The sequence below is a fragment of the Andrena cerasifolii genome, chromosome 2, assembly GCF_050908995.1.
Source record: "Andrena cerasifolii isolate SP2316 chromosome 2, iyAndCera1_principal, whole genome shotgun sequence".
Taxonomy (NCBI): Eukaryota; Metazoa; Arthropoda; class Insecta; order Hymenoptera; family Andrenidae; genus Andrena; species Andrena cerasifolii.
Genome location: NC_135119.1, coordinates 16,000,869 through 16,028,208, shown reverse-complemented (window position 1 = coordinate 16,028,208; position 27,340 = coordinate 16,000,869). Strand labels below are relative to the sequence as shown.

The following is a 27,340-nucleotide window of genomic DNA, read 5'->3' as shown; positions in this document are numbered from 1 at the left end:
AGGGACGGCGTGTACGCGCGCGCGGGGGCAATGGAAGGAGACGGAGAAGGAAGGAGAGAGAGAAAGGATGAATATATATTAGGTGGGTTGCGCGACGACCTCCGGATAGCTCTCGTAAGCTCGCTCTCGCTCGCCTGGGCCTCCTCACCTACCTGGCAGTTCTCGTTGTTGGAAAAAGGGAGGGAAGATGTCGGTGGGGCCGGGAGGGAGTAGGTAGGAGCACTAAGGAGACCTTGAAGGCTTGCTAGCCGGGTGCCGGCTAGTACTGACCCACTATAAAGGCACTTGCCATCCTGCTCGTTCAACAGGACAATCTGGTATTACCCTCTCCCTCGGGGGAGCCTGCTAACCTACTCTCTTGCCCGCATACACTGACTCGATCCGAAAACTCGCTTCTCTAGACCCCGGCTACGCTTAGCTGAAATAGCTTCCCTCTTTCTCTCGCGCCCCCTCCCTATGCGTCTCGCTTCCTCCACACCCTTGGCGCACCGCCTCTATCGCTCCCTCTTTCACTTTGTCGTCCCCCGTGCCCGCTGCCTTCCCTATCTCGTTTCCACTCCCTCCTCGCCCGGTCCCTTCTAATACTACCACCGCTACAACCCTCGTGCCGCCGCTACTCTCCTCGCTGCCTCTACCGATTCTCTCTCTCCCTCCTGCACCCTCGACCCCCTCCTTTCTCTATCTTCTTTTTTCTAGTTCGCTCTCTCTACTCCCTCGTGCGCGCGCGTGTGTGTGCGCCGCTCCAACACTTCCCGGGCATGCGTACGCGGACCACCGTGTGCGTACGAACCCCCGAAATCTGTTTGCGTCTGTGCGCGCGGCTAGGTAAGGACGCGTGTAGCGTTTCGTATGGGTGTGCCCGTGGGCATGTGTGTCTGCCTGCGTGCGTGTGTGTGGCCAGAGTGCTCGTTGCGTGTGTGTTGTCTTTCTCTCTCTTGTGTATGAATTTCACCGGTGCTTAGAAACGAACGGAGGAGAGAGAGAGAGAGAGAGAGAGAGAGCGAGAGAGAGAGGCAGCTCGACGAGCATCCGTGTGCAAGTGTGTCTGTGTGTTTGTAGGGAGTACCACCTAGCATAGCAACTGCTGTTTCTGCATTTCTTAGCAGCGCGCCCCATGCGAGATGCCGGTATATTTTAGGCACATAACGGGTGTCCCGCTTTCGAAAGGGATGCTCGCCTTTCTCTCCCTGCGATTTGCCGGCCGTACGCGAACGCTGGGCGCACGCGTGCCCCGAGCACAGCCTCGCGACGTCGCGAACTTTCTGGTCTATCGGTCTACTGGATATTTCGAATTTCAGGAATGCAACTCTCGAGGTACGATTAGATTTCTGAGGCGTCTCTGCGACTGCTCGGGGTATTGACGGTAGGTGCTGCATGGCAGCGTCTTCTGAAGAGAGGCGAAAGAGGAAGAGTAAAGAGGAAACTGAAGTTGAATAATGGCGAAAGGAAAAGAGCAGAAATTTACATTCGAGAGGAGTAGGCGGGGAAAGAGAACGCCAACCGCAGGAAGACTGAGAAAAGAAATCGACGGGCAAAGTAAATGAAAATAATAACGAAATGCAGGGAAAAGTGTATTCTTTTCCGTGAAATTAGCGCAGCCTAGATAATTTGTTGATTTCTTAACAACTTGCTTCCTAGTAGAATAGTAACTTCCTCGATTCTCGAGAAAATTCAATTGGAATAGGATTTTCTGTATTTTTCTATAAATTAGTATTCCTATTCGGTCACGAGTTTGCAGTGGCATTCTAAATTCTGCTGTTGGTATTATCAATGTTTTCGCAGCCATTATCGAGAGAAACATCAATATAGAGAACGATACGGAAAAAGTTCTTACGAAGGTAGTGCGTACGAGGTTCGAGTCATTGATTTGCTTCGTATCTTGCGTATAATCAGTATGCACGATTTGAACAAACTAATGGACTCCGATGCCCAAAGTACCCTATAGGAATTTGGCAGACAAGTTTCACTTGATTACTAGATTAGGTATCGCTGAACGAGTAATTCCTGCATCCCGTACAAGCACAGACTGAAAATCAAAATTGCCGTTAAAGAACAATAATTTATGATTACCCGCGAAGACTAAAGAAACCCATCCAGTTTCAAAAAAAATTACTTTGCCAACGAAACTGTTACGAAATTACTCCAAGTCCGTGATGAACACCGATCAACGATAACGTGAGCAACACACTCCCGTTGTAAAAGTTACAAAGTAACAGCGAATGGCCCGTTTAGAAATACCCCAACATCACATTCCCATAAATCAAGACCCGCTCACTCTCGTTGCATCTGGAGATCCACGTTACAGTTAAATTATTCCCCGAGAAGACATCGAAGCCCCCCTCTATTAGCCTCCTAAACGCCAAACACGTGAAATCGAGCGTAAAAGCACACGTCGATCGTAACGCGACATAAGAATCAAATTAAAATCTCGTCAAGTACTGTGTCGTCGTCTGCCCCCTGTCCCCCCTCGCTCTTTCTCACCTTGTCGCGAATTAGCTTTCGCATGAAACCTGTTGTGCTCTTGGCCGAGCACTCGTGCATAGAAACACTTACGAATATTATTGCTACAGGGAGAAAGAGAGCGAGAGAGAGAGAGAGATATGTACCACGTTCGAGGGGAGAGACCGAACACGGGACCGTACTAACAATAAGTAGCCATTTAGGTGCTACTTCCTCCTTTTATTACCTCCAGCATCTCTTTTACGCTTTTCATCTCCGCTCTCGAGTGGTTGTCCGGGAGACACCGCGCGCCGCTCGTCCTCTGCCTCTTTCGCTTCACGGTTTCACGCAGCCCGCTTTATTTAATTCATCCCCGATTCCCAAGCCAGCCCGCACCGCCACGTACGTACGCATGCCCTCATTGTACCGAGTTCTGCCGCGTTTTAATAGACTTCTCGCGAACAATCCCGCCACACGCCATTGTACGCCGAAAGATCTGCCCGGTTTATCTGAAGCGGGACACGGCTCGGCGTAGAAAGGAGGAAAGTGGTGGACCGCGTGCACGAGAACGCGAAGCGCCCCGAGATCATCGTGGGAGACCACCTCTGGTCGACCAACGTACATAGGGGAGAGTTGCCAATATCGTACTGGTCACCTAAATCGTACCGAATTAATTTCTCTGTAATTAATGAATATAAACGACATCTGATGATAAAAATATCAAGTAAATGCGAAATAAGATATAGAAACAAAACCTTTTGAGCTTACACCCTATTTTGTGCGTGCTATAAACATTTTAAAAAAATCAGGTATGATTGATGTAACTTTTTACCAGTTTAGTTTAGCTGATAACAATCAAACAATGCAATTTTGTGCTGTATTTTTGTGTTTTTCTAAAAGCGGGTTTAATGTAGAATATTTTACATTCATATTATGTACATATTACGTTCATTATAAAGTTTAAATTTATATTTATAAATAAATTGATCATTGTTTCCTAAATCGTACCACTACAATCGTACCGGTAGGATTTGACAACTCATATGTTATATAGGTTATGTACATGTATCATGTACATAGGTTATTGCGGCCTGTGTGTGATCCATATACATATGTATATGTAACTATATAATAATCGTTACTTTATGTTGAATATTTTCTTCTCTATTTGTTATTGATAGGGGAGACCGGAGCTAGTTGATACAGACGAATTATCTCGACACCGTATATATGTAGCTCCATTTGAGCGAGATATGTGAAGATTGTTGTTCAATTCTTTCCTACGATCCAGCGTACGAGTGTGTACATTGACGTTAACAATCGTTGTTTAACTGTTTTCGTTTATATAGAGAAAAAGTAAATAGTTTTGATACATACAAATTGATCGTCCAAATAACATTTTTTTATTCATTTTGTATATATTTTCTGAAATTTACGCTTACTATATATTAAAGAGGAAGGGCCAAAGTATATTTTGGCATATTTGTTATCAAGTAATTAAGGTGAATGTCCCAATTTCTGCTCATTTAAGAGGTAACTCGTCATAAAGAAGGGGTGAGAAATTTGTTTGTGATGAAAATTTGCAGAGTAATTGATTGATTCTTTAATAATAAATCAACCAATTCAAAAACTATTTAAGAAAGATATTTCAAGATGTTTAACTATTAGTAATTTGTAATTAAATATATAATGCTCTAAATGTCCGTACTTCTGCTCATGAAAAATAGCGATGTGTACGTATTACCCCAAGATTATTTTGTTGCAACTATAGTACAAACGTAACGCATATAATAATAAGAAAAATACGAAATGACCAGAAATGGGGACATGAGCAGAAATTGGGACATTCACCTTAATTCAAATAAAAATGAAAAAAAAAAAATTGAAAACAGAAAAACGTATCAACTAGCCCCGGTCTCCCCTACTATTTTTAGTGGAGGTACGATTTAGGAAACCGGTTGCCTAAAGCGCACCTTTTATAGTATGTGACAAGAAGATTAATAACAAATTAATTTGTTCTGAACAGAAGGTTAAGCATATAATAGTAGGTGTCTAAAAGATCAAACTACAATATCCAATAGTCATTTGCGTTCAAATTAGTACCAAATATGAAATATAACGTAAAACAATCTAGAGTGGTACGATATAGGCAACCCTCCCCCACTTCCATCGCAATCCGATTGTAATTAATTCGCGTGTAGGATCCCATCATTCAATGCAACCGATTAATGGGCTATATACTTTTATCCACTCTACGTGATTATATGCAGAGCTCTATGAGGGTCCCTCCTTCTCGAAATTTGAGAGAAGGAAGGAAGATAGGAGTTTCACGAATTTTAACTTAGTGTACCTGTAGGGAGTGTTGCCGTCAGTTGATGGAATATAACAGACGAAAAGGACCATTCGTTTCGTGTAACAATTAAAATGCTTCGAGACACACGATCGTCCCTGACCCGCATGTGGGTCACTGGGTGCGAGCGCGAGGGACATGTTAACCCATGCGGAGGTTAGGGGACTGTGGACGCGTGAAGCGTTAACCTATGCGTCACAATTCGAAAACTAACGAGGTTCGATCGGACTACTTCGAACGATCCGACTCCTGTTAACCTCGTGAATGACTGTCGTTTTATGAAAACTTCGTGCCCCATTCGTGGACTGGAAAAATTTATTTCAACTCACCCTTCCGAGGCGTCCTCCTCCGTGATTGAACTTACAGCTTCGACGAACTTCTCGCTTGACTGGCCGCCCTGTCTCCGCAGCAACTGCTCTCCCTCGCTTTTCCCCTCATTTCTTCTTCGGTGCACTCCCCTTTTAACGATATCAAAGATTCTTCCGCACTTTTCCAATTTCAAAGCGTCCAGATCGCAGTGGTCACGAGTAGCCTCTCCAACCATAATGGACACCTTCTTTCTAATCCTAATCACCATAATATACGACTAGCCAGGCGTCACGATTCCGTCCACGAGCCTTGCTTGTCGACAAGACACGCGATGCTAGTGGACGGGCAAGGATAATGGGAGCATTCCGATACTTACTCATGTCCCTTCGGAACTGAGGAGAAAAGTGGACTGCGTCTGTCGCGAGTAGGAGTCCCGCCACTTTCTGCACCGAATTCTGTTTACATACATCCCAGAGGCGACCTTGGTTCGCGAGGTATCCGAAGGGCATCCGTGTTTACGTGCCGTGGCGAGCAAAATATGTATCTACTTGAAAGCAAGCGTATATACGCCACTCTGCACTGTTCCAAAGCGTTCGGTCACTTTATTATTAGAAGAAACTAAATAAGCTTTATAATCTCTCTTTTTTTAGTCGACATCCGGGATGGTGCCGTCTCACGTCGAGTTGACCGTGTAACTGCTCGCGATTTTAAAACGCATGCGCGTGCGAGAAAAAGTGCACAGCAACCAATTACCGCCGAGTTCAAACGGGTTCAGAGATCGTACGTTCTCAAATCGATAATTCTCTGAGGTTTTATATTACCAACGTACGGTGTCATGGGCGATAAGTTGATCGATGTTGAACGCTGTTTCTGGTGGACTGACAAGAATTAACTTGTACATTATTTTCCTTTTTTTCGTGCAGTATGTGCATAGAGTAAACTGGTTTAGGGGAAATTAGATGGGTCCGACTGGTAGAGGACACCTGGCGCTTAGAATAGGAAATACTTGCCTGTACGCGTATGTTGGTACACGCGGGCCTCCGGAGCGTGTCGAAAAAAAATCACCAGTACGAGACTGCGACCGCGGATGCGTTCACATAACCTCTTGATCCTGATTAGAATATGAGTGAGGTACGCGATAGCTCTGGATCGGCGACGCGATTTTCTGCCGTTAGGCACCGCACACGTGCGAATCCAAACCCGGAAGCAACTGTCGAGTTTCTTTTGCCGAGCGGTCGGAACCGGTGTCCAGTTTATTTTTCCATGGGAAAATCTCCTATACGTTGGGCTGGCCAGGGTCAAAGTTCAAGCGAACCGCGGCTTCAAACAGGTTGTCGTGCATGCTGACCCAATGAACTAATTCCTCTATGCTATGGGATGGTATGAGAATGTCCAGGCACAATTGGCCTACTTATATCTTCTTATATCTTCTGCGATGAACTGATATACATATGTAGCAGAGCCAGCCTTATTCAACCTCGCAGGCAAGCGTAACTATTTGTACATAAAAATTTGTAGGTTAACCGTAGCTCGGACCTAAACACTTTCAATCTATATTGCTAATAATAAAGTAACGCGTAGTCAAATTGGACGCACAGTAATGCCCCGTTAATATTGAAAGTGGTCGGGTCCCACGATTCAACAAACGAAACCGTGGCAAGTTTTAATTCCTGGAATTCTCCGAGCAGGACTCGAGCATGTGCAAAAAACACGTGAGACGAGATCAAAGGCGCGATCGACACGCGAGCCCAGAGATAATGTCAACACTTTGGCTGCCAAAAATTGAAATTTCCATAATATTCACTTTTTCTCAACAAGAAGAATTACAACGAATTGCTCAGGTCCTCCTGACGAAAGTGGGTTCAAACGCGAACTGAATTGGGCTATTTGGAATATTTTACATAATAATACAGTCTGTGTCGACAGAGTGTTTACGAATGATACTTATAAATCTTGTATGTTCGGAACATACAAATTATAGAAATTTCAGTCAGCCGAGGGTGACAATATTGTTTCTATGCTCGCCAGTGTGCTGACGTGTGTCTTCTCCACGCTGGAAGCGAGCTCGAGCTCGGCGCTGACCTAGGCTACAGTGAGTGGGTGTAATTCTTTCCATATTAACGCGACACCGCTGTACATAGTTGACGATAAGCACGCTTGACAATTCTTCCCCCGGATTCGACCGATACCAACAATTTAACATCGTTCCCTTATTTTCGTTTCAGGATACACGTATCTCGGATCGTCGCTGGTCGTGGAACCATCCGTAGCCAGTGGGCCGAAGAAACGGTGAGTTCTCTATCTACCATTGATCCCCCCCCTCTCGCCTCCGCCGCGCAGTGGCTTTCATCCCCGCGATTTTATCGGCGAGGAATGAATTACGATTACGGCAATAACTCACCGAGAGACGTTTGTCGCTTGGTTCGTCGAGGACGATAAGGAACGGCCGTGGCGTCGTGGCCGCGTTACTTTGTATGCAAATAGTTACTCGTTAAATAAATTGGCCATGAAGTGTCTCGCTGCGGTTATAATTAAAGCCTGCTCGGGCCCCGGAGAAAATTGTTAACCGCCGCTCTTTAAACGATCGTAAATCGTCGGCCAGAGCGTGCAGGAAATGCCCCGGCGTATTACGCGCGCTTACACGCTTACATTACAAATTAAGTATTTCGAAAAGTTACTCCCGGCTACCGTGACCGGCCCGCGACCGTACCAAACTTGCTCTCACGTGCTAATAGTCCATTTGTCTTCGGCCGCGTTTTATGTAATCGCTTACACAAACTGATCCCGCCGGGGTTATTAACCCCGCGCAACTTCTCGATCGGCTCGGGAAAGGAAAACGAGAGTGGAGGAGAGAGGGATCACGCGTAATGCCGGCATAACGAGGTGCATAATTGGCCGCACGCGAGTAAATGCGCGAGCGCGTGCACATACACACGGGAGTCTTCGGGCCCAATGCCGAACGTGTCCAAGCAAAAATCGTCGGGGATTAAAGCCGCAGTGGAACTCATCCTTGGACGCGGCAGCTTGTCAATAGTCGTCGGTGCTCGTCAAAGGCGGCGGTTAGGGCACTCTCTACGAATAGTCCAATTACTTCGGTCGTAAATTCAGAGTGCTACACGCCCCCAAAGAAACGTCGAGATCGATTGTCATGTAAATTCGCGATAGTCGGTGTCTATCAGTTAATCGGTACCGCGGTTGCAGAACCGTTCTAGTTCTTAAAAAAAAAAATATATATATTCCACATTCATGCATGCTAGCTTGTGGACCATGAATTACATTTACATTACATTTGCACTGTTTCTTTTCGCATGCCCTCGCACACATGGATCCCCGGTACGTATTGCCTGCGTGTGTAAACTGCAGTGATTCACCTAGATTTCCACGCGAATATTAAGCAGCTTCCCTCGACTTATGGTTGCGCTCCCCGCTCCCAGCTAACGAAGGTATAAATTGTTGCGAAGGGTGTTACCTTTATTTCGCCCCGTCTGCGATCATTCGAGGCGTCAGTTTCGCGGAATAATAATAAACGTTCGAAGTCCATTTTTCATCGATGCTACGAGAGGAGCCGAGTCCGCTTCGTCGTAAAGAGGATCGCTCGGAAGATTAATTGTCGAACGTTTCACTTAACATTTTTTTTCCCCTCGCCACCTTACTTCGATAACATTGCGCGTTTCGAGCTCGATTACGGAAACGTTTGGGAGCCTCTGCACGCCGCGGCAGCCTCCTGGACGGTAGAGCAGGCGTTCGAAAAAAAATGTGGCACCTGCCTTCTCCTTACGAGCCCCGAGCTGAGCCCAGGCTGCTCGCTCGTGCCACAACTGCAATCTGTTATTTCACCATCCCCCGGACCTCCCTCCTTTCTCTGTTTCTCCTCTCGTTTGCCCGTGCCACACCGACTCTTCTTGCCGCAAGAACCCTTATCGACGATACACAACGGTGCGTGCATTCGTATGAACCGAGGATTTGTTACTGGCTCGTAACGATACTCGGCCGCAGATAAGAGCAATTAAAGGCAACATGCAGAGGAACGGACAGCTTAACGAGCTGCACGAGCAGCCACTTTTTTACCCGTACACCGCTAGGGCCTAATAGTTGCAAAACGCTTCGCGCAAAGAACGAAATTAAAAGATTTACGCGCGCGACTTATCGCTCGGGCGGAATCTTCAGAAAAATCGGGTAGCAACGGTTCGCTGTAAATCATTGTTAATCTAATTGCACGTGACGCGCTAGTAAATCAGTTCGATGCAACGCTCTAGAGTGCATTTATCCGCGCTGCGCCGCCGTGCTGGTTCTTCGCGTACGCGAAAAGGTGGCGCGAAGAGTTTCATGGAAGCTCCTCGGCATTAATTGCTGGCGCCGTTAATACTTTACAGCCCCTTTTCGCGAGATTCGTTTCGCAAAACCTGCCGGACTCGTGTGCCCATTAAGTCAGGGTTGACGATGGTAACCGTTGCCGTAATGAAATCCCTTTCGCGATTCCCGGGGTGATCGTTATTCGACAATAGACAAGCCTGGCGATTCATAGTAAACGAGTATCACTTCCGAGTTGTCATCTGCATCGGCTCGAGAGCTCGCGTACCTAACTACCTGGCAGCTTCCAGCGGCGAGTGTCGGCCGCTCTCGTTTCCTTCCTTTCTCTCCGGATGTTTAAGGGCCGATGCATGGCTAAACATTCATTTCCATATAAGCCGATATGTTTCAAATGTAAAGCACTCTCGTACGGTGGCTACAGTGGCGTGAAGAAGAAAGGGCGAGATGAGATGGAGAAAGGAAAAGGAAGAAGGGCCGAGGAACGAACTGGTACCGGCCGGAACTAGTTTACGGCCTGGGGCTCTCGCCCCTCGAGAATCTTCACAATGATTCCATGGGATCCACCTCGCTTCTTTTTTTTTTTTTTCATTCTATCTCAACTGGCTCTATCGGGCTTTTTGTGTTAACCTCCGCCACTGTGAGTGTGAGAACCTACCGGAAAATAATTCTTAACGAATCATCGCAATTATACCGCCGTACACCTCTGTCGCTGCTAGATACCTTATTTTCACACCTCGAGGCACAGTGGTTCTGTCTTTCTCTGTGTCGCATGCCGTACAAAAATGTACGATTTCAAGTGTCGTAATTATCGCGAAGCGGCGAGTTTCCACGAAAGTCTATTTTTTTTTCAATTCTGCTGGAATTATTGTGACCTCTTCTTCGTTACTCCAACGGGCTGGTAAGGTCTGACTTTGTTGGATGAAATTTTATCGGATGGAACTGTTCGATACTTTCGCACCCTCGACTCTGTGGTTCCAGCGACGCGTGATTGGCATATCACTCGTCGCACGTCACTTCCTCGCACGCTCCGTTCCTCGAAAATTCGAAAATCGTGCCCACGCTTGATACGGCAACCGCAAGGCCTGCGTTGCACCCGACGAAAGGCACTTCGCTTTGCGGTGCATCCGTACAATGCAAGGCACTTGCAGCATACGTTACTCTGTCCTTGCGTGCAAGCTTGGCATTGTGGTAAACCGGCTCGTGGAAGACGTAATTGTATTTCCTGCTTTCCCCGGGTAGCGAGGAGCAAAATGGTATCGTGTCAATGACACGTATGGTTCGTTCACCGCGTAGGCAGCCTTTCTACAAGTGTCCGTCCTCGCCTTTAACATCGTATTCCCGTCCAAAGTAAGCGACAAACATCGACCGTGGTCGTCCGCAATTCTACGCTGACTTAATCCGCAAATCATTGTCCCGAACTGGAGAAAGATCCGCCGGTCGACCGTCGATCCCCTTCCCCGTCGATGAAAGCTGTCACGGAGTCAGCTATGCACCACGTCCCTCGTCGCGCACCGCGCGCGTCCACCGCAATGTTTTCCACTTGCATTTACGAGGTTGCACTTTTCTCATTTGCATAACAAGGGCCCCGTGCACCTAGCGGCGCGTATCAGGTCGGTCAGGTAGCACGATGGGAAGGGTGCAACGGGGGTAAGTGAGCCCCCTGCAGCCGACGGTGACCCCGTCTGGCTTAATGCACTTTGTTTGCGTTTCCTGCACTGGTGCTCGTGAACCGCGAAGAAATGTCCGAGTGTCGCGGGACAGAGGAATAGAAGGTGCAACAAGAGTCTCCCTGGAGATGCATCCATTCCTTTTTATTGCGATTCTCTCTCTCTCTGTCTCTCTGTCTCTCTGTCTCTCAATCTCTCTGTCTCTCTGTCTCTCTGTCTCTCTATCTCTCTGTCTCTCTGTCTCTCTGTCTCTGTCTATGTCTATGTCTATGTCTATGTCTATGTCTATGTCTATGTCTATGTCTTTGTCTATGTCTATGTCTTTGTGTATGTCTATGTCTATGTCTATGTCTCTGTTTCTGTCTCTGTATCTGTCTCTGTCTCTCTCCCTCTCTCTCTCTCTCTCTCTCTCTCCCTCTCTCTCTCTTTTCTCGGAGTGAATCGTTGCACTCGGCGCGTGCCAACCTCGTGCCCTTCTCCGGGTGGTGTGCCCCCTCCCTCGCCTTGCATTTAATTCTGCCTCTGCTCGTCCTCCACCCCTTTCCACTCCCCACTTTTCCCAGACCACCCCACCCAACACCGTTACCCTCCACCCCTCCCCGAGGCTCGCGATGCATCCTGCATGCACTTGTTGCGCCAATGCACAGCCGGCTGCTTCGGCACGCAGTCGCGACTCGAATTTCTCAATGTTGTTGATACTCTTCCTTCTTTTTCTCCCCTCCGTCCCCTTCCTCGTCTCTTCCTCGTTTTTGCACGCACGTCGGAGGAAGGGGGCCGATGCATGCGCGATGCATTTCGAAACGCGACAGGATTATTACAGGGGGCACCTCGCGTGATTAAGGAGGCATGTCGTCGCGGTGGACCGTTGATACACAAGTAACCCATTTAGCCAATTATACAGCGGATGGATTGTTAAAGGAATTGTTATTGGAGATGAGCAGCGGCGCCCTGGCTCAGAGTTTCAAGGGTGTGGAGTCGCATTTTTCTGTTTCAATTCGATTCCTCTGAATTGTCGCGCCGAATGCGGCGAGAGAGAGGGGATTCTTTAAAATATCGAAGGGCTGGAAATAAGTGCAGAACATATAAGAAACTGAGGAAAAAGGCAGGTTACGTCCTCGGTGCAATTGGTTTGCATATAAACGGGGCCGCGGAGGGTCAAGCCCCCATAAATCCGCCACAGATTAATCCCCAGTGTTCTGCTTGCACTTGTTGCATCCACCTCGACTGCAATTCTCGCGGCACGCAAGCGCGGACTGCCCATTGAAGCTTCGCCAGACTTTTATCTCCATAACTGGAGGCACCTCTAAATCACGTCCCCCGATTTAACCGCGTTCTTCGCGCGCTGTCGGAAGTTAGAACGTTTCGAAGCAAACCGATATCCCTGAAGAGTATCAGCGGCAAAAGGGATAGTCGCGGGGGAAAGAAACCTTTGGGCCCAGCTGAGGAATGTAAAGCGCGCAGCCTCGTTTGGAAAATTCCTTTGGAACCCTTCTTCGCTCTCTCCAGTCCTCCTCTTCGATCCACTTGCAAGTCCCAGAGGGATTTCGATCCCTAAAGGATCTTTCCTCGCGTGAAATTGCGCTAGGATCATCGGGTGACCTCTTGCGTAACGATTCCTAGCGAAAGGACGCCTCTAAGCTCGTCCTGTGTAAACAGAAAACCGGATCGCTCGCTGTTGCTTCTTTCGTGGCTCTTCCGCTCCCAGGATCCTTGCGATCCTCCTGTTTGCAAGAAGCAAGCGGCGCCTTCTTGCGTTGGACGATCGAAAAGAAAACGATAGAACGGGACCCGCCCTGGTAGGATCTCTCCTCTCGATGTTTGCTCCAAGTATCTTCCTACGTGCCTCGAGGGACGATATCCTAATGAGGAGGAGCTCGATACGCGGCCTTGTGCAGCTGCGTTCACACACGAGACCGATCCACGGGTTTATCTTTCTCGGAGGCTCTCTATTGACGAATAGACACCTGGTCGACCTTCCACATGGACCACTCTGTCGTTTTTAATGTGACGCTTGGAATGCATCGGGCGTGGAGCAGCTTCATTTCGTGGGAAGGATAGTATCTGAAGATACAACTCGAGGATTCGGTACAGAGAAGTAATAAACAACCTACGATTTATGAAAGAAACAGAGAAACGTATAATCTCTTTGGCGCTGTCTTCAAGGTGTGGTCAGTCTTGCTTTCGATCAACTTGTACCCGCTTTATCCGCACATCAGATCCTCCGAGTGACCACCTTGCAGCGCAGTGCAACTCTGTTGATGTCTGATTATAGGTCTTGCTTGATGCACTTTTTATTTCGCTTTATCTTTCCAAGGTTTTCTTATTTGCCGCGCCTTTGAGCTTCGTGGATGAACGCTAGGCCTCACTTGTATACATTTCAATTTGCTAGAAGTTAATTGTAGGACACAAAAGTGGCGGCGATTTAGAAACATATAAACAGATTGTATGTTCGTATAAGCTTTCTTTTGTTGCACTTTTAGTGGTGAAATGATTGTTAACGTGGACTACAATAACGAAAGAATTATACTCTATTTGGAGTGATCATGACCAGAATTACTTCGTCAGTAATATTGTCATTTCGAATTTTAAATCCAATATACGTAGATGTTAATGATTTCGCAGTGTTGATTATTGGAGATGTTAATTGCGACAGTCCCCCGATTCGGCGGGCGCAATCTTCTCGATTTGCATTAGTAAAATTGACGTGGAGGAAGCTTTAAACGCAAGCCAAGTAGTTTCAATCAGAATTACCGATCAGGTGCTTCGGGCTATCAGTCGCGCAAAGTAATTTACGCCCTTAAATAACGTAGCAGAAACGAAAACGCAATTACCATGCAGACCCCTGAGGAGCAGCAACGGAATGAACTTTAAAGATTCCTCAAAGTCTCGTTGAGTTGCTCCTACCCGGCAATTTATGTCCTTCTCACAGTCTATCGCTCCACATTTTCGAATGATATCTCATACACCCATATCTGTGACGAATCTAAATCTTTGTCTCTGGGGAATACAGACACTGCTCCATCCGTTAGCAAAACATCAATTCTCCCATCCAGTTTCCATTTTTCCTCGCCGCTGTTTCCACGAGACGGTGAAAAAAGGAGCAATAGAGCCATCGAAAGATCTTACCCAGAAGTAAATTACGGTTTTCGGTATATTAAATCCTGCAAGGTGTTATCGCGGATAGTGTTCCTGATTTCTCGATACTTTTTGTTTCTCGAAATCAGAAATGAGATTATATTTCTTGAGAATTCTCGAGAATTCTCGAGAAATTGAAAAAAATATTGCAAGAATTATATTTTCGGAATAATGTTGATAATATTTATCAAAAACACAAAAGAAAACTTTAACTAAATGATTATTCCTGTCTAATTTATACAAGACTTGTGCAAATGAAAAAGTAGATATTAAATAAAATTGGTAAATTTATTTATTTAATACAAAATTTGTACAAAGCGAAACTATTTTTTTTTGTGGCAAAATCTGTTACTGTTATATTTTGACGTTTTATAAATATCTATCTTGGCTGTTAAATGATAAAATGCGTCTTTTGACCCTTTTGGAAGAAATTCTGGATCGTGCAAATATTTTATACGGGATACAATAGTCCTCTTTTCTATATTTCTTCTTTAATAGCCACAAGAAACTCATTAGGTACTTAATTCACTATACAATTTTTCTAAATTTTTAAACAACAATTTAAGAGCACCTTCAGCAGTTAATAATATCGAATCTTCTGTACTGTGATTTTCTATTGGAATTCATATAGGTTCTAATGTTATTAATAAGATGTATTATCAATTGTAGATGTGGTTATATATACACGTTCGCGATTAACTAGTAATACATTCATTTACGAAAATAAATGAGATTTATAATATTTTTCCTAGACTTAAGTTTCTCGAGAAACTATAGTATTTCTCGAGAAATAAGAAATAAGCAATTATAAAATTTCTCGAGAAATTCTCGAGAAAGCATTCTCGAGAAGGAACACTAATCGCGGACCTTGGTGCAGGTCGTTCCCCTCGTTAATAGCTATTAATCATTCAAGGAAGAAAAGGGCACGTAAGAACATTAAGTCAGGACGCGCCACGTTCTGTCATGACGATAGCTTTTTTTCAGCAAAAACCAGAGACGGTTGGGGTTATTTTTTCTCTCCCTTGCGCCCCTCTACCGGCCCCGCTGCCCTTTTTTCCCGCCCTTCTTCTTTTTTTTTTCGTATCGCGCGATTCCTTATCAGGCGTAGATCCAGAGATGAGCAGAGATCGTCACGGTAAAAAGAAAATTACACGGGTATGCGCGTGTACAGACTTCGCACAATCCGCAGGTGTAAAGGGCCTCGCTTAATTATCTCGAAATTGAGGTACGCTGACGTGCAATAATTGTTATATACCCTCCCCTCTGTTTTCGCGTCTTCTACCCGTGTCGGCGCACTTTCTCGCCGTTTTGCAGCGTCGACGGTTCCGCTCGAAATCGGCAGAACAGAGCCGGCCGATGGGCAAAATCTTGGACGGTGGTTTGCGGAAGACGCGATTTTTGTTGCCCCCGAGCAGCTGCCGGCCCCTGGGCCCCGGCCGAACGCCACGCTCGACGCCTTAATTTCGAATTGTTCCACTGGAACGATTCGCTTTTTGCGCCGACCCGCGACTTCATAACGGGCGCGCGCAAGAATGGAAATTGATTCTTGTAATTAACTTCGGTTCGTTTTGACCGCTCAATTCGGGTAACTCGATATGTAGGCACTGCGTTGTTGTCGGGGTCCAAAGTAGAGCTCTTACTTTTTGACCCGTCGGGTACCCGGCTACCCGAAACAAATTCAAGCAATCGAAGGTTTTATTGTCTGTGGTATTGTGTGATGTTAAGCCGGGAATCCACCGGAAAGCTAAGTTAAGCTATGCTATGCAATGCTATGTTTTAGCTTAGCTTTTGGTGGAAACGGTCCCATAAAAGTGTATCGAAGCTAATTTCTTTAAAACGTAGCATGGCATAGCATAGCACAGCGTAGCTTAGCTTAGCTTCCCGGTGGATTCCCGGCTTTAGCCAAAAATGATCGAACAATACCACATTCAATGGCTTGAAGTTGTTCCGGGTAGCCGGGTACTCGAGGGGTAAAATAGTCAGAGCTCTAGTTCAAAGTTCAATTTCGGGGAAATAAGAAATTTCATTCTTCCAAAATTGAGAGAGTTCGATGTACACCTAATAACTGTGTTTTTTTTTGAGTTTGTAAAGAAGTAGAAAATTTTTAGTTGAAAATCAGGGAACGTTTAGAAGCCTATACTCCTTAAAGAGAGCTTAAGAAATACTTTCACCACTTTAATTGCGATACCCTTTTCTCCCATGAATATTGAAAATTCTGTTCGTCATTATTCCTTAAGTTTTTACATTAGCAACTCCGGGTCCTTTAATACCGAAGGGAGCGAGACGCGCGCTCTCTCTCTTGGCGAACATTAAGCAGCATGCGCTCGGCACGATTTTATCGAGAAAGTGAGAGTGAAATTTTGAGAAAAATCGGGGCCCGAACGGTCCTCCCTTGACAAATTGAAACCTCGTGCGGTAGCCTCGTACGGAGGTAGCGTAAAGGTGATTTTAACGGCGATGCCTCTTAATTGGCGTGACCGAGGCAAAAGGACGCCGTGAAAAAGAAACCCCTCGGAATATGCACGGATCACGGAAGACGCTGCACCTGGCCAACCGACCGGCCAGATCCGTATCTCGAACGACGCGGTTATTATTAATTCTGTTTTCGTCCGCCACCAGATAGACACAGCAATTAATATGCACGCCACGGAGTCCTCCAATTACCCGCGGTACGAAACTTTTTCTCGTCGCCCGAACGTCAACCGCATCCACTTCCGATCGTCACATAGCTCGCAGCCTCGTCTGTCCGCCAGGAATGCGCGATCTCTGGCAACCGATCAGCTTCGCACAAGTCTCTCTTGCGCGATGGAATTTAAGTCCGCGGAAAAAAAAACACGAAATCCTGACATAATTACGGACTTGCAGTCCAATCCTTCGTGCGAGGAGGAAAAAAAGCAGACTCATTTCACGTGCGAAATGTCGAATAACGATCGTTGAATCTCGCGGGGCGACCTTGACAGCTTATAAACAAGCTGGCGCGGTTAAAAAAGGGAAGGATCATTTTTATGACGCTTGAGTAATACATACGTGCAATTTTATCCTCACCTAAACCTCCTACTTTGATATCCTAATATAGGGGAGACCGGGGCTAGATGTTACAGGGGCAGGTTGTTACAAAGCAGTTTAAATTTTTTTTGTTTAAATTTTTTTTTACATTTTTTTGTGTTTTCGGTACTAATAGTAATTTTTCTTTTTCTACTTTAATCTTTTCTACCGAACAGACAGATAAATGTATGTAATTTAATATTACCACGTTTGAATCAGTGTTGCTTTAGCTACAGATTCGTACCGAGACCATAAGAATACACCAAACTGGTATGAACTTATAGCTTTTTATACACAATGGTGTCAACCGGGGCAAGTTGTTACACAAGACAAGGGGCATGTTGTTACAGAGGGAAAGGGGCGTGTTGTTACATTGTATTTAGTAATTAATTTATACGACAGGAACAACTGCTAAAAGAAAAAACGAAAAGTAAAAAATCAAAACCTAAAAAGATTTTATTAAAAAGTTTTAAAAAGGAAACTGATGACACAAAAATAAAAAAAACATACAGTAAAGAGAAGACAGATGAGAAATAAAACCACCACAAATAATAGACACGAGTCCCCGTATGAAACAGACAACGATAATTAGTGCAACTGATTTCAGTAGTTTTTTTATTATTTTTCAAATAGATTTTTTATTGTATATTTATTGTAATAGATTCTTAACATTAATAAATTTACTTTTGTCCAAGAAAATATAATTACATTACTCGTAATAAGCCTCGTTTCGTCAAATTTAATCCTGTAACAACTTGCCCCGTATTGTGTAACAACTAGCCCCTACTCGGGGCACGTTGATACAACATGTCTCGACTTTCAAAATGGCTTGTTTCAAAGTCATGGTTCTCGTTTAATTACACGCGACAGCGGTCCTCGGTAGAGGAAAGAACGCACTTTAAGTGAGAGTCATTGACAGTATTGAATATGGAATGCAAAAAAAAATAGAAAATTGAAAATTGTAACAACTAGCCCCGGTCTCCCCTACCTGTACCTTTGCACGTCCTACAACCTTCCTTTTCCCTGTTCTAGGGGTAGCGGCGACGCCCTGCCAGAATCTTCCGTCAGCCAAGTTAGCGGTGGCTGGAGGTGAGTCATTTCTCCCAAGCTTTCTCCTATTCCCACTCACCTGTAAGACACATATTCCCCGAGCTTAAGCGTTGCTTAATGTCGCGTGAAAGATTCCTCGCAGAAATACATCGTGTCACAGGAATACCTTTCCTTGCACAGAGATCAATAGCCCCAGCTCCATTCTCAAGCAGATGAGATCCGAAAGCGTATTGCCACGATGATGCATTATCTAATATGTACCGAATCGGGGAACGTACACCGAATGCTCGAGCGGCGTGACATTTTCGTATCGAGTGATAAAGTATCCGAACGGTGCGGCTGGCCGGTCGAATTACCGGATTACACGTGTAATCGTTCACGCGTGAGCAGCGTGGCTCGGGCGATACAGTTTCACGAATCCGCGACATCGAGCGCGCCACGATCAAGATAAACTATCAAACACTTGATACACATGCGTGCGCGCATCCGAACTCTACGAGGATTAATCCGACCGCCGATGGTTGTGCTTCCTACAAACTATTCAACGTCTTCAATCCCTCGCTACTTCGATCAGATTTCCTTTCGCCTGGCTTAAAAGGGAAATCGTTCTTTTGACATATTCACCAGAGAAAAAACGACCGTCCGTTTTATTCGATTTTCCTCGCTGTACGATATAAACCGTCGGTTCGGCAGAAGCAGGGAAAGCTTTTCCAGCTTGTCCTGAGACATCCGGGCTCCTGGTGCGAAAATTCTTCAAGGGTGCGTGGCCACTATTGATTCCAGGGCTCCGCCACCCTTACGCACCCTCGCATTTCTCTTTCCATCTCTCTCTCTCTCTCTCTCACCTCCCCCGTGCTCCTCTCTCCCCCCTGTTAACCTTCTCTGCCCCCCTGTCTAAATTCCCCCCCTGCGCCGCTGCGCGCCCCTCGCCCACCCGGTGCTTCCCCTTGGAGGACCCTTTCCTCCTGGCCCGAATTACGCCGCTCCTCCTCGCTTTCCTTCCATCGGCTGGTCCACCCTGGAGGGGTAAAAGCCTCTCCCGTTCGTTCCCTTCGTCTCGGATCGCTCGTTTCCACGGCCGTCCCAGTTATTAAACTACCCACACCGCCGAATCCGCGGAATCACGTGGATGGGGGATTGCCATTGGAAATTACGTTGATAAAGGCCGCCCGAGTAATCGCCTCTCGACGCACCGTCTCTGACGAGACGGACGGATTTATCGGGATCGCCTTGAAACGGGAGACTGCACCGGACCTCCGAGGCCGCAGCATAGGGTGGAGTTGTAACCCTACCCTGCGCGGAGATACAGAAATTTGGCGCACCGTGATGTTCCACTGACATAAGTGTCTTCATTTCGGACGTCTCGCGAGACGCTTCGGACACTTGTCGCGGTGGATAATTTTCAGCGCACACGTCGGTACAGTTCTGTCGTCTCCGAATTATGTCGGAGGAATTAAGGTAGGCTCTCAGTAGGCCTCGCCTCGGCGCAACTTCTTTTCGCACTCGCATCTAAGCTGCGTTCGTCGATACTTTAGTTTTCTTGTACCAAAATGGAAAATTAATAGATTAAATTTTGTTATGAAATTTTATTATATATTGATTATTGTTACCCGTAACCTGAAGATTAGTTAGTTTTCGCAAAAGCGGGCCAATATATTTAGATACTCAGATATTCACACGTCGAGAATTACACAAATCGAATAATTATTTAAAAATTAATATACGCGTAGGTATAGTTGTGCAGAGAAATAGCATGGTGGCCAAATACCGCCTCGTACAATCGACTAATTAGAAATATGTACATACTTTGTTGTCACGTCGCTAATTATCGATGGCGTCCAACTCAGGACCGCGCGCATCTTTCAGTGTGATGCGATGGAGGTATGTAAGTATTTGGGTGCGTGCAGACTGCAGTGTCTCATATTTAGATCTGTGAGACCATTCGTACGATAATGCTAAACAGACAAACAGAGATAGGGTAAACCAACCAGTGAATGACCGAATTTTTGAATCTATGGACCTTTGAGATTAATACTTGAATATATTTATGTATAACAACAAACAACTGTTGAAATTGCATTTCAATTTATTTTTCTTGAAATTTCTATAAAAATAATTAAGTATTCTTATCGTAATTAAAAAAAAAATTATAAAATGCAAAACGTGTAGAAGCTCTGTAAATGACCGCATACTTTTAATAAGAATTGTACTTATTAATATTTGCTTAATACGCGTAACTAAAAATATAGGATATTAAAACTGCAACTACACTCCATTTATAAACATACAATAATATTTAAATTTATAATTGACATTTCTTTGCCTAATGGTCATTCACTGGTATGCGGTGAATTACTGGACGGTTTACCCTATTCCAACTAAGCAATCGCAAAATTAATCGTGATGAACCAATTTAAATACACGTGCACACGTATAATAGAAATACTACACGGGTATCCGTGAACAGAAGTACACGTGTACTTATAATCCGTGTACCTACACGTGTATTAAGAACACGGACTTTTAATTCCTTGATACACGTTCCACGGGACACGTGTACACGTGTATTTAAATACACGTGGAAAGCAACGACCTCTAATATCTAACCGCAAACGTTGAAACAATTGAGTACCTAAAATCTCGATCTCGAATGCGACTTTATATGTTCATGCGTATAGGTGCCAATGTAACCCCGGCATGTGCCAATGTTATCCCCTGCTGCCAATGTTCCCCCATTTTACTGTACCATTCAACAGTGTATCCCTGCGCGAGTATGCTCTAACGTGGAACGCAGTGTAGGCTCGCGTCGCCTCGTTTCTTAGCGTACCTCAAGTTATCTGAGCTTGCCTCCGTTCATGTATTTGGCTTGGTCAGTTGCTCTGAGAATCTCTTCCTGTGCGATGGCATTGCATCCACTCACGCTTAATCTTCGATATTTTCAAATGTAAACTTAAAGTTTCCAAAACTATGCGCGTTGCTATATTGGCCCCTCTAAATAGAGGGTAATGAGTCCCAAAACTCATCCTCTGATATTTCCAACCCAGGCCTTTATACAGGACTATGCAGCCGCGTGATGCAGCTGAAGACGAAGCTCGCTGAACAGCGCAGCGATCTTCTGTGTCGCGTGGGCGTTATCCAGTTAAACTGGACCAGTTTCCAGGATCACGCATCAGCACGCGATTTTTCACAAAAATATCCGTTTCTTAAGGGCGGCTGAGAGCCAACCTTGACTAGTCCCCGGTGGAATAGTTGCTTCGAAGGCTAGCACCACCGGATCCATTAATTTTTATGCGCCCGGAAACCATTTGCCGATCCCACGCCACCACGCTCCGGCCACGCTTCATTGATACCGATATTTACGAGCCGCGCAACTATTAATTATCTTCGAACACCGCCTGAACCTACCCCAACCGTCATTACCGCGAGGACAAAGAGCCTGGCTACGCGGCTCGCGGTGAACTCCGCGCATTCGTCTCGGCAACGCGAGCGTCGAAATCGATGCTGTTTCACCGAAATATGGTATTTATCGGACTCCAGATTATTCCAGGGGGGGGAGAATTTACGCAAAGCCCGAGTTCCTCGAAGAGCGGCTGCTAATGATGCCCGCCGCCTGGCTCTCGGTGAATTCGCAGTTGTCACGAGCGCTTCTAATAGCAGGATCGACGAATAGTTTTTACATAATGCGGTATCTTTGAGTGATTTCATAGGCGGCTAAAGCATGTCGCGAACCGTGGAAGATGGTTCTGGGAAGCCGATCTAAATTTACGCTTGGTGGAGAGGATAATCGATTGATCATTTAACGAATTAGTTGATGGAGGGCTAAGCTGGTAGAAAAAGTACACGCGAGCTGCCGTTAAACGGCGACAGAGCTTCACTTACGTGTTCACACGATCGAGAGACTTAAAAAGCACCGTGCAGGCGGCAAGCTGTTACAAAAGATGCGCCGCGTCTTTTGTCATCGATGCTCGAGTCTTTGCGAGAGGAATAGGCTGGTGATTGATTCTTAACCATTCGTTGCGGGAGGAATTCTAAAGGCGCCCGTTTTAATCGAAGTAATTAAGAAATTAAAGTAGAGTTTACTGTTCGCGCGTTATTAATCAGAACTTGTTTCTCGCAAACGTCGACGGGAAGCTCGTTCGTCCTATTGGGAAGAAAGGCATTCCTATCGCTGGTCAAATTGCCCTGTATAATAAAAATTCATAGCGCAACCACGTGCCCGAATGGCGCATTCAGAATTCAAGTTCGTCCTGGCGTTATAACTGGATGTCCACTTGTTTATAGTGGATCGACGTCTTCGGTTCAGTGTCCACTCCCCTCGCGAGGTGTGCGCGCCCTTTTTCTTTACCCCGCAACCCCCTTTGCGTAATTCGGTGATTTGTAATCATCATTTGTTTTCTTCCGGGGCATCGCGGGATGGACGTCGCACAGGTGTTCCATTCAAGTCCAATGCTGAGAGAACCCGTCTTAAAAATTACGATCTTGCGGACGATCATATATAAATAAAACTTCACCCCGGACTATCCAACGTCTGTTGTACCCTAAAAGTCTAAATATTTTCTTCTTCGACCCACTTAATTCTAATCTACGATATAATTATTAAAATTGCACGATACCCGTCGAATAGAAATATTCGCGACTCGTAATTTGATCGCGCGGAGGACGGAATTACGAATTTCTTCGATGAAGAATATCTGATACTTAAATAAACTCTACCCGGGGATAGGTTCCGCTTGGAGAAGTCGATCTTAAGTTTCCAGGGGTTATGCGAAAATAAGCATTCCGCTTCGCGCGGAGGCGACACGTATATAATTTACAAAGTGTATCTTATAAAGGAGGGCGCATCAAGGCCTCCTCTCCGTTCTGAAAAGGCAGAACGGAACGGAATTCTAGCAGGCGTTCGGACGCGTCACAAATTCAAGTGCCGCCCGGCCACAGTTCTGTGAATGATAAATCTAGTTCAAGGATAACACCCTCGTCATTGCCGAAGATAATGACGATGAAACGTGAGCACAGAAAAGCCACGAATACCCGTGGCCGACCTGCACCCATATACCTGCAGGCATGCACAAAAGAAAGGTGAATCCTTCCTTTCTACCTGGCCGAACAAAGAGACCTCCGTAACGGAATCAACCCTTTGGTTCTATACCCGGAGAACCAGGAATCCGTATTCCGTCGTTCGGAGATTTCGCCTCCTCTTTTCCTTCTTCTTTTTTTTTTTTTTTTGTTGTCGGCTCTACATTGTACTTGCTCAAGTGAAACACTCCACGCGCCAATTCGAAAGGCCTGCACTTTTGTCGTGCCCGCCGATTCGAGCGCTAATGAATCGTGAGTCAAACACATCTGAAGTAACGTACAGCGGTGTCTTTTAGAAAGTCGGGGTAGTTGGGCACTCGTGATCTCCCCCTTTTGGGCTACAAGTTGCTCGGAGGAGAGGCTCTTGATGTCGGCGAGCACGGGGACGAAGCGTTACACTTCTTAGCTGCTTCGCGAAGTCGGAGCCAACGCGCAACTGGTACAAGACGCAGCTTTTTTTTTCAAGGAACTTCGAAGCAGTCCTCGGGGGTTGAAGGTTATGAGGTTTCTCCAAACGGACCCTGAATTTTGAATGCTCTTCGAGAGTGCTTTGTGACTTCGTTTTCGCGTAATTTGGAAGGTGAATGCTTCTCGAATTGATTTTGAGACAGCAAATGGGTTGGCTGAACGTTCGTTCCGAGGGCAGCCATTAGCGGCAGACACCCCGAACTCTCGCGATAAAAGAGTAAAAAAGGAAAATTTATCTGTAGCTTTTATCCCCGCTTCAGGGATTCTGTTAACCACCCAAGTTGGAGAGTGTATTTCCGACACCCTGTAGAAGGGCGCGTGACTCAGTAGGCAGTGGAAAAACAGTGGAAAGCCATTCTTCATCGAATCCGATTTCATCCTTATCCACGCATTCGCGTTGGAATTCATTTTCCCCGCAGAAACGTCATAAATAAAGGACAGAAATAGAGGCGAAGAATGGGAAAACAAGGTTTAGTGTTTACCGGCGCCCATCAGATGGCGACTCTGCTCGCGACCGATGACTCGCGTCTTCAAGGGTTTGCATTACCCAACATGGTGCTCCGAGCAATTTATACGGAGTACGACATAAAGCACCGTAGCCCTTCGGAGGAGTTCTCGCGAGCTCAGCACGGGAACATTCGTCTAGCTCCGAGGTGGTATGCCGGCGTTAGCGATCGGATAGTTGTATCGGGTCAACATGGCATCCGCGGGAAGAAAATGTCGTTCCGGTTTCGATATACCCACGCGAGGATAGTTCGAGAGAGCCTTTTCCTATTCACCCTTCTCTCTCTGTCTCTCTCTCACACTCGCTGCTCCGCTCTCTTTCTCCCTGTCGGTCTATCTTGCTCGTCTCGCACGCCGCCCGGTACGTTCTCTGTGCCTTTGGTGGGGACGAACGGCAAGGCTTCCCTCGGCAGGAGAGGGAGGAACAGTTAGTGGAGGGGAGTGAATCTGCGGAAGGGTGGGGGCAGGTTGGGCGCGGCCTACGACGGCCGCGCACCGCGTTGTTATAAAAATAATATCAGTGTACCCAGCGCGCTTTCTCGTTAGATATACCGGCCAATCTAGCCGACGTCGGCGTAGCACGCTGCTCTTCCAGCCCGTGTGTGTTTTCTCCTGCCGTGTGCCCGACACCCGTGGTGCGTGCGCTCCTCCGTTCCGTTCGTTCCCGCTTCCGGATAGGTGTGCGGCCGGTCTACGGACGAGAATCGCGTTTATGCCCCATTGATCGTCGCGCGTCCGTCGTGATCGCAGCCAGCGCTGATCGAAACGGCCGGGCCGAGAACCCGAGGGAAAGGGACACAGAGAGCCAGAGAGGGGTATAAGAGATAGAGGGACCGAGAGAGCGAGAGAGAGAGAGAGGGCGAGGGGACAGCGGTGAAGAAGAGGGACGAGTAACAGCGGAGAACACAGAGAGGGCGCACCCACTCGTATGCCGCGCGGAGAAAGGCCAGTGTCATTTACGAACGTAGGAAAAACACGGTCGCGCACGGAACGGAAGCCGGGTGTCGTGTCGCTTCGTACATTTCGGGCAGAGTGAATCCGGGCACCGGCACCATCGCCACGCGACCGATTGATCCACGTGCGTCACGAGTACATAAGTGCGCTGCCTAGTAGGACCAAACGCAGCACCCGTGGGACACCCGTTGTTTACCAAAACCGGCGTTTCTATTCTGTTGTGTCATCGCCGCCGCGTAAAACGGTGTTCAACGTTCGTCGAGAGGGACACGCGAGGGATAGAGATAGAGAAGGAACGAGAGGGAGAAAGAGAGGAGAGAGTGCGAGAGAGAGATATAGCCGGCGAGGGAGGCAGGGAGAGAGAGAGAGAGAGAGAGCGGTAGAGTGAGCGAGAGTGAGAGGAGAGTGAGCTTGTAGGAGACAGAGAGGGAGATAGAGAGAGCAGTAGCGGGAACCGGATAACGCACGGTCCCGGAATCGTCTCGAGCGACCAATCACGTACGAGCTCTCGGGCTGTCTCCTCCGTTCAGTTGGTAAAAGTGCTCGCGCGTCTTCGATATTACGGTGGAGGGATTTCTTCGTCGGCGAGAGAAAGAGGCAGGAGAAGGCAGCGTGCGCGAGAAAGAAGGACGAGGCACCCGTGGGGAGAAGGGTGTAAAGGGAGAGGCACGGTAGTAGAAAGCCGAGGAGCAGAGGCAAGGAGGAAAGCACGGAACTGCTCCACCCGCGCGAGAGTTTCCCTTCGGCGGTCATTGAGAGAACGAGAGACGTGAACGAGGCTGCTCTGTATCTTATTCGGCGGAACTTGCGTGGCCCACCGGTACCCGTGGATCGTTCTTTCCTCGTCTATCTGCCGTTCAGCGAACGTTGCCCGGTGTCGCGGATTTTCTTTTTTCCTTCCCTTCCTCCCCCCCCCCCTGGAACCCGCCTCCCCCCCTCCCGGCCGCCCTCCTTTGATCGTGTGTCGCCGTTGGGATCGACGAGGGTGAATAAAGCGCCGTGAAGAGGAGCCGTGCCCCGACGAAAGGGACCCCGACATCGCACGGAGAACGAAAGTGGGAGGAACACGCGCGAAGGAGTTAAGCCGGAATTAAGGAGAACCAAAAGAGGACGCTACCGTACGGAGCAACCAGCCGATAGTGTGCCGCTTGTACTTCGTGCCGTGTCTTCGTCGCGTATACGAGCTCCAGCCGTCGTGTTGTGTCCTATTTTCATCCTTTTTCACGGCCCGCCTCTCTTTCATCGTTCGCTCGTGCCCCGTTCGGTCGCGCGAACGAGAAATCAGCCAGTGTTTAGTGCCAGTGTTTGTCTACCTCAGTAGATTAGCGGCAGCTAACGGCGGAAAGCTGCATTAAAAGATTATATAGAAGAGAGAGAAATTATATATCTATATATAATATATAGTATAACAGATCTCTATATAAAATATATATATATATATTATATTGAACAGTGTGCCGAAGTAACCGCGTCGACCATTTGTTGTAAATAATCCGATCGGGTTGAATAATTTGTGCGAGATTTACAACGAACGAGAGGAGATACTACCATGTCTCTGGATAAGTTCGCGGAAGGCGGCATGTTGCAGAAGGAAATGGAACGTTTGGAAATCGAGGAGAAAAACGGCGATACCACGAGGTAAATTAGTCATCCTCTATTTACGAACCTCTCTACGGCCTTCTTTCGTATCGTGTTTCCGGTGAGGTTAGAAATCCGCCGATCACGCGCGCCTCGAAACTTCGCGCCTTTTTTTTTTATCGCCCCCATGGTACACGCACACACGCACACGCGTTAGGATACTTTTTTCTTCCCCGATATACTCTCCGTACGTTCCTACCGAAATTGCACGCTCCTCGGAAAGATTCATCTGCTTTCGAGGCGCTCAGGCGTCGCTCTGCATTTCGATAGCAAACGATCTGAATCTGTTTCTGCCGCGAGAGTCAATTTCCTTTTGTCAAATAGTAATTAGTCAGTAATTTCTCAATGGGAGCGAGAATTTAAACTGCACCGAGTTTTCAAGCAGCCGCTCCTTAGG

At 46.8% G+C, this 27,340-nt stretch overlaps 2 protein-coding genes across 7 annotated transcripts in view; one reads left to right on the top strand and one right to left on the bottom strand.

Moving 5' to 3' along the window:
• The window catches only part of LOC143366074 (uncharacterized), a 58,768-nt gene extending 52,993 nt beyond the window's left edge, over positions 1-5,775 (bottom strand). Inside the window, exons 1-2 of one of the 2 annotated variants that reach the window (XM_076806845.1) lie at positions 5,475-5,775; positions 5,119-5,355 (exon numbers count right to left, since the gene is read on the bottom strand). In XM_076806845.1, the coding sequence (XP_076662960.1) occupies positions 5,119-5,333 (215 nt within the window). In that variant the 5' untranslated portion in view covers positions 5,334-5,355; positions 5,475-5,775. Of the gene's footprint in view, positions 1-5,118 lie in introns of both variants that reach the window. The other variant, XM_076806844.1, reaches the window with a different exon arrangement.
• Positions 1-27,340, top strand: part of Imp (IGF-II mRNA-binding protein) — a 106,474-nt gene that overhangs the window by 16,569 nt on the left and 62,565 nt on the right. For 2 of the 5 annotated variants that reach the window (XM_076806805.1, XM_076806806.1), the window contains exon 2: positions 7,324-7,387. In XM_076806805.1, the coding sequence (XP_076662920.1) occupies positions 7,324-7,387 (64 nt within the window). Of the gene's footprint in view, positions 1-6,450; positions 6,479-7,323; positions 7,388-25,682; positions 26,944-27,340 lie in introns of those variants that run through there. The other 3 variants (XM_076806808.1, XM_076806807.1, XM_076806809.1) reach the window with 3 other exon arrangements.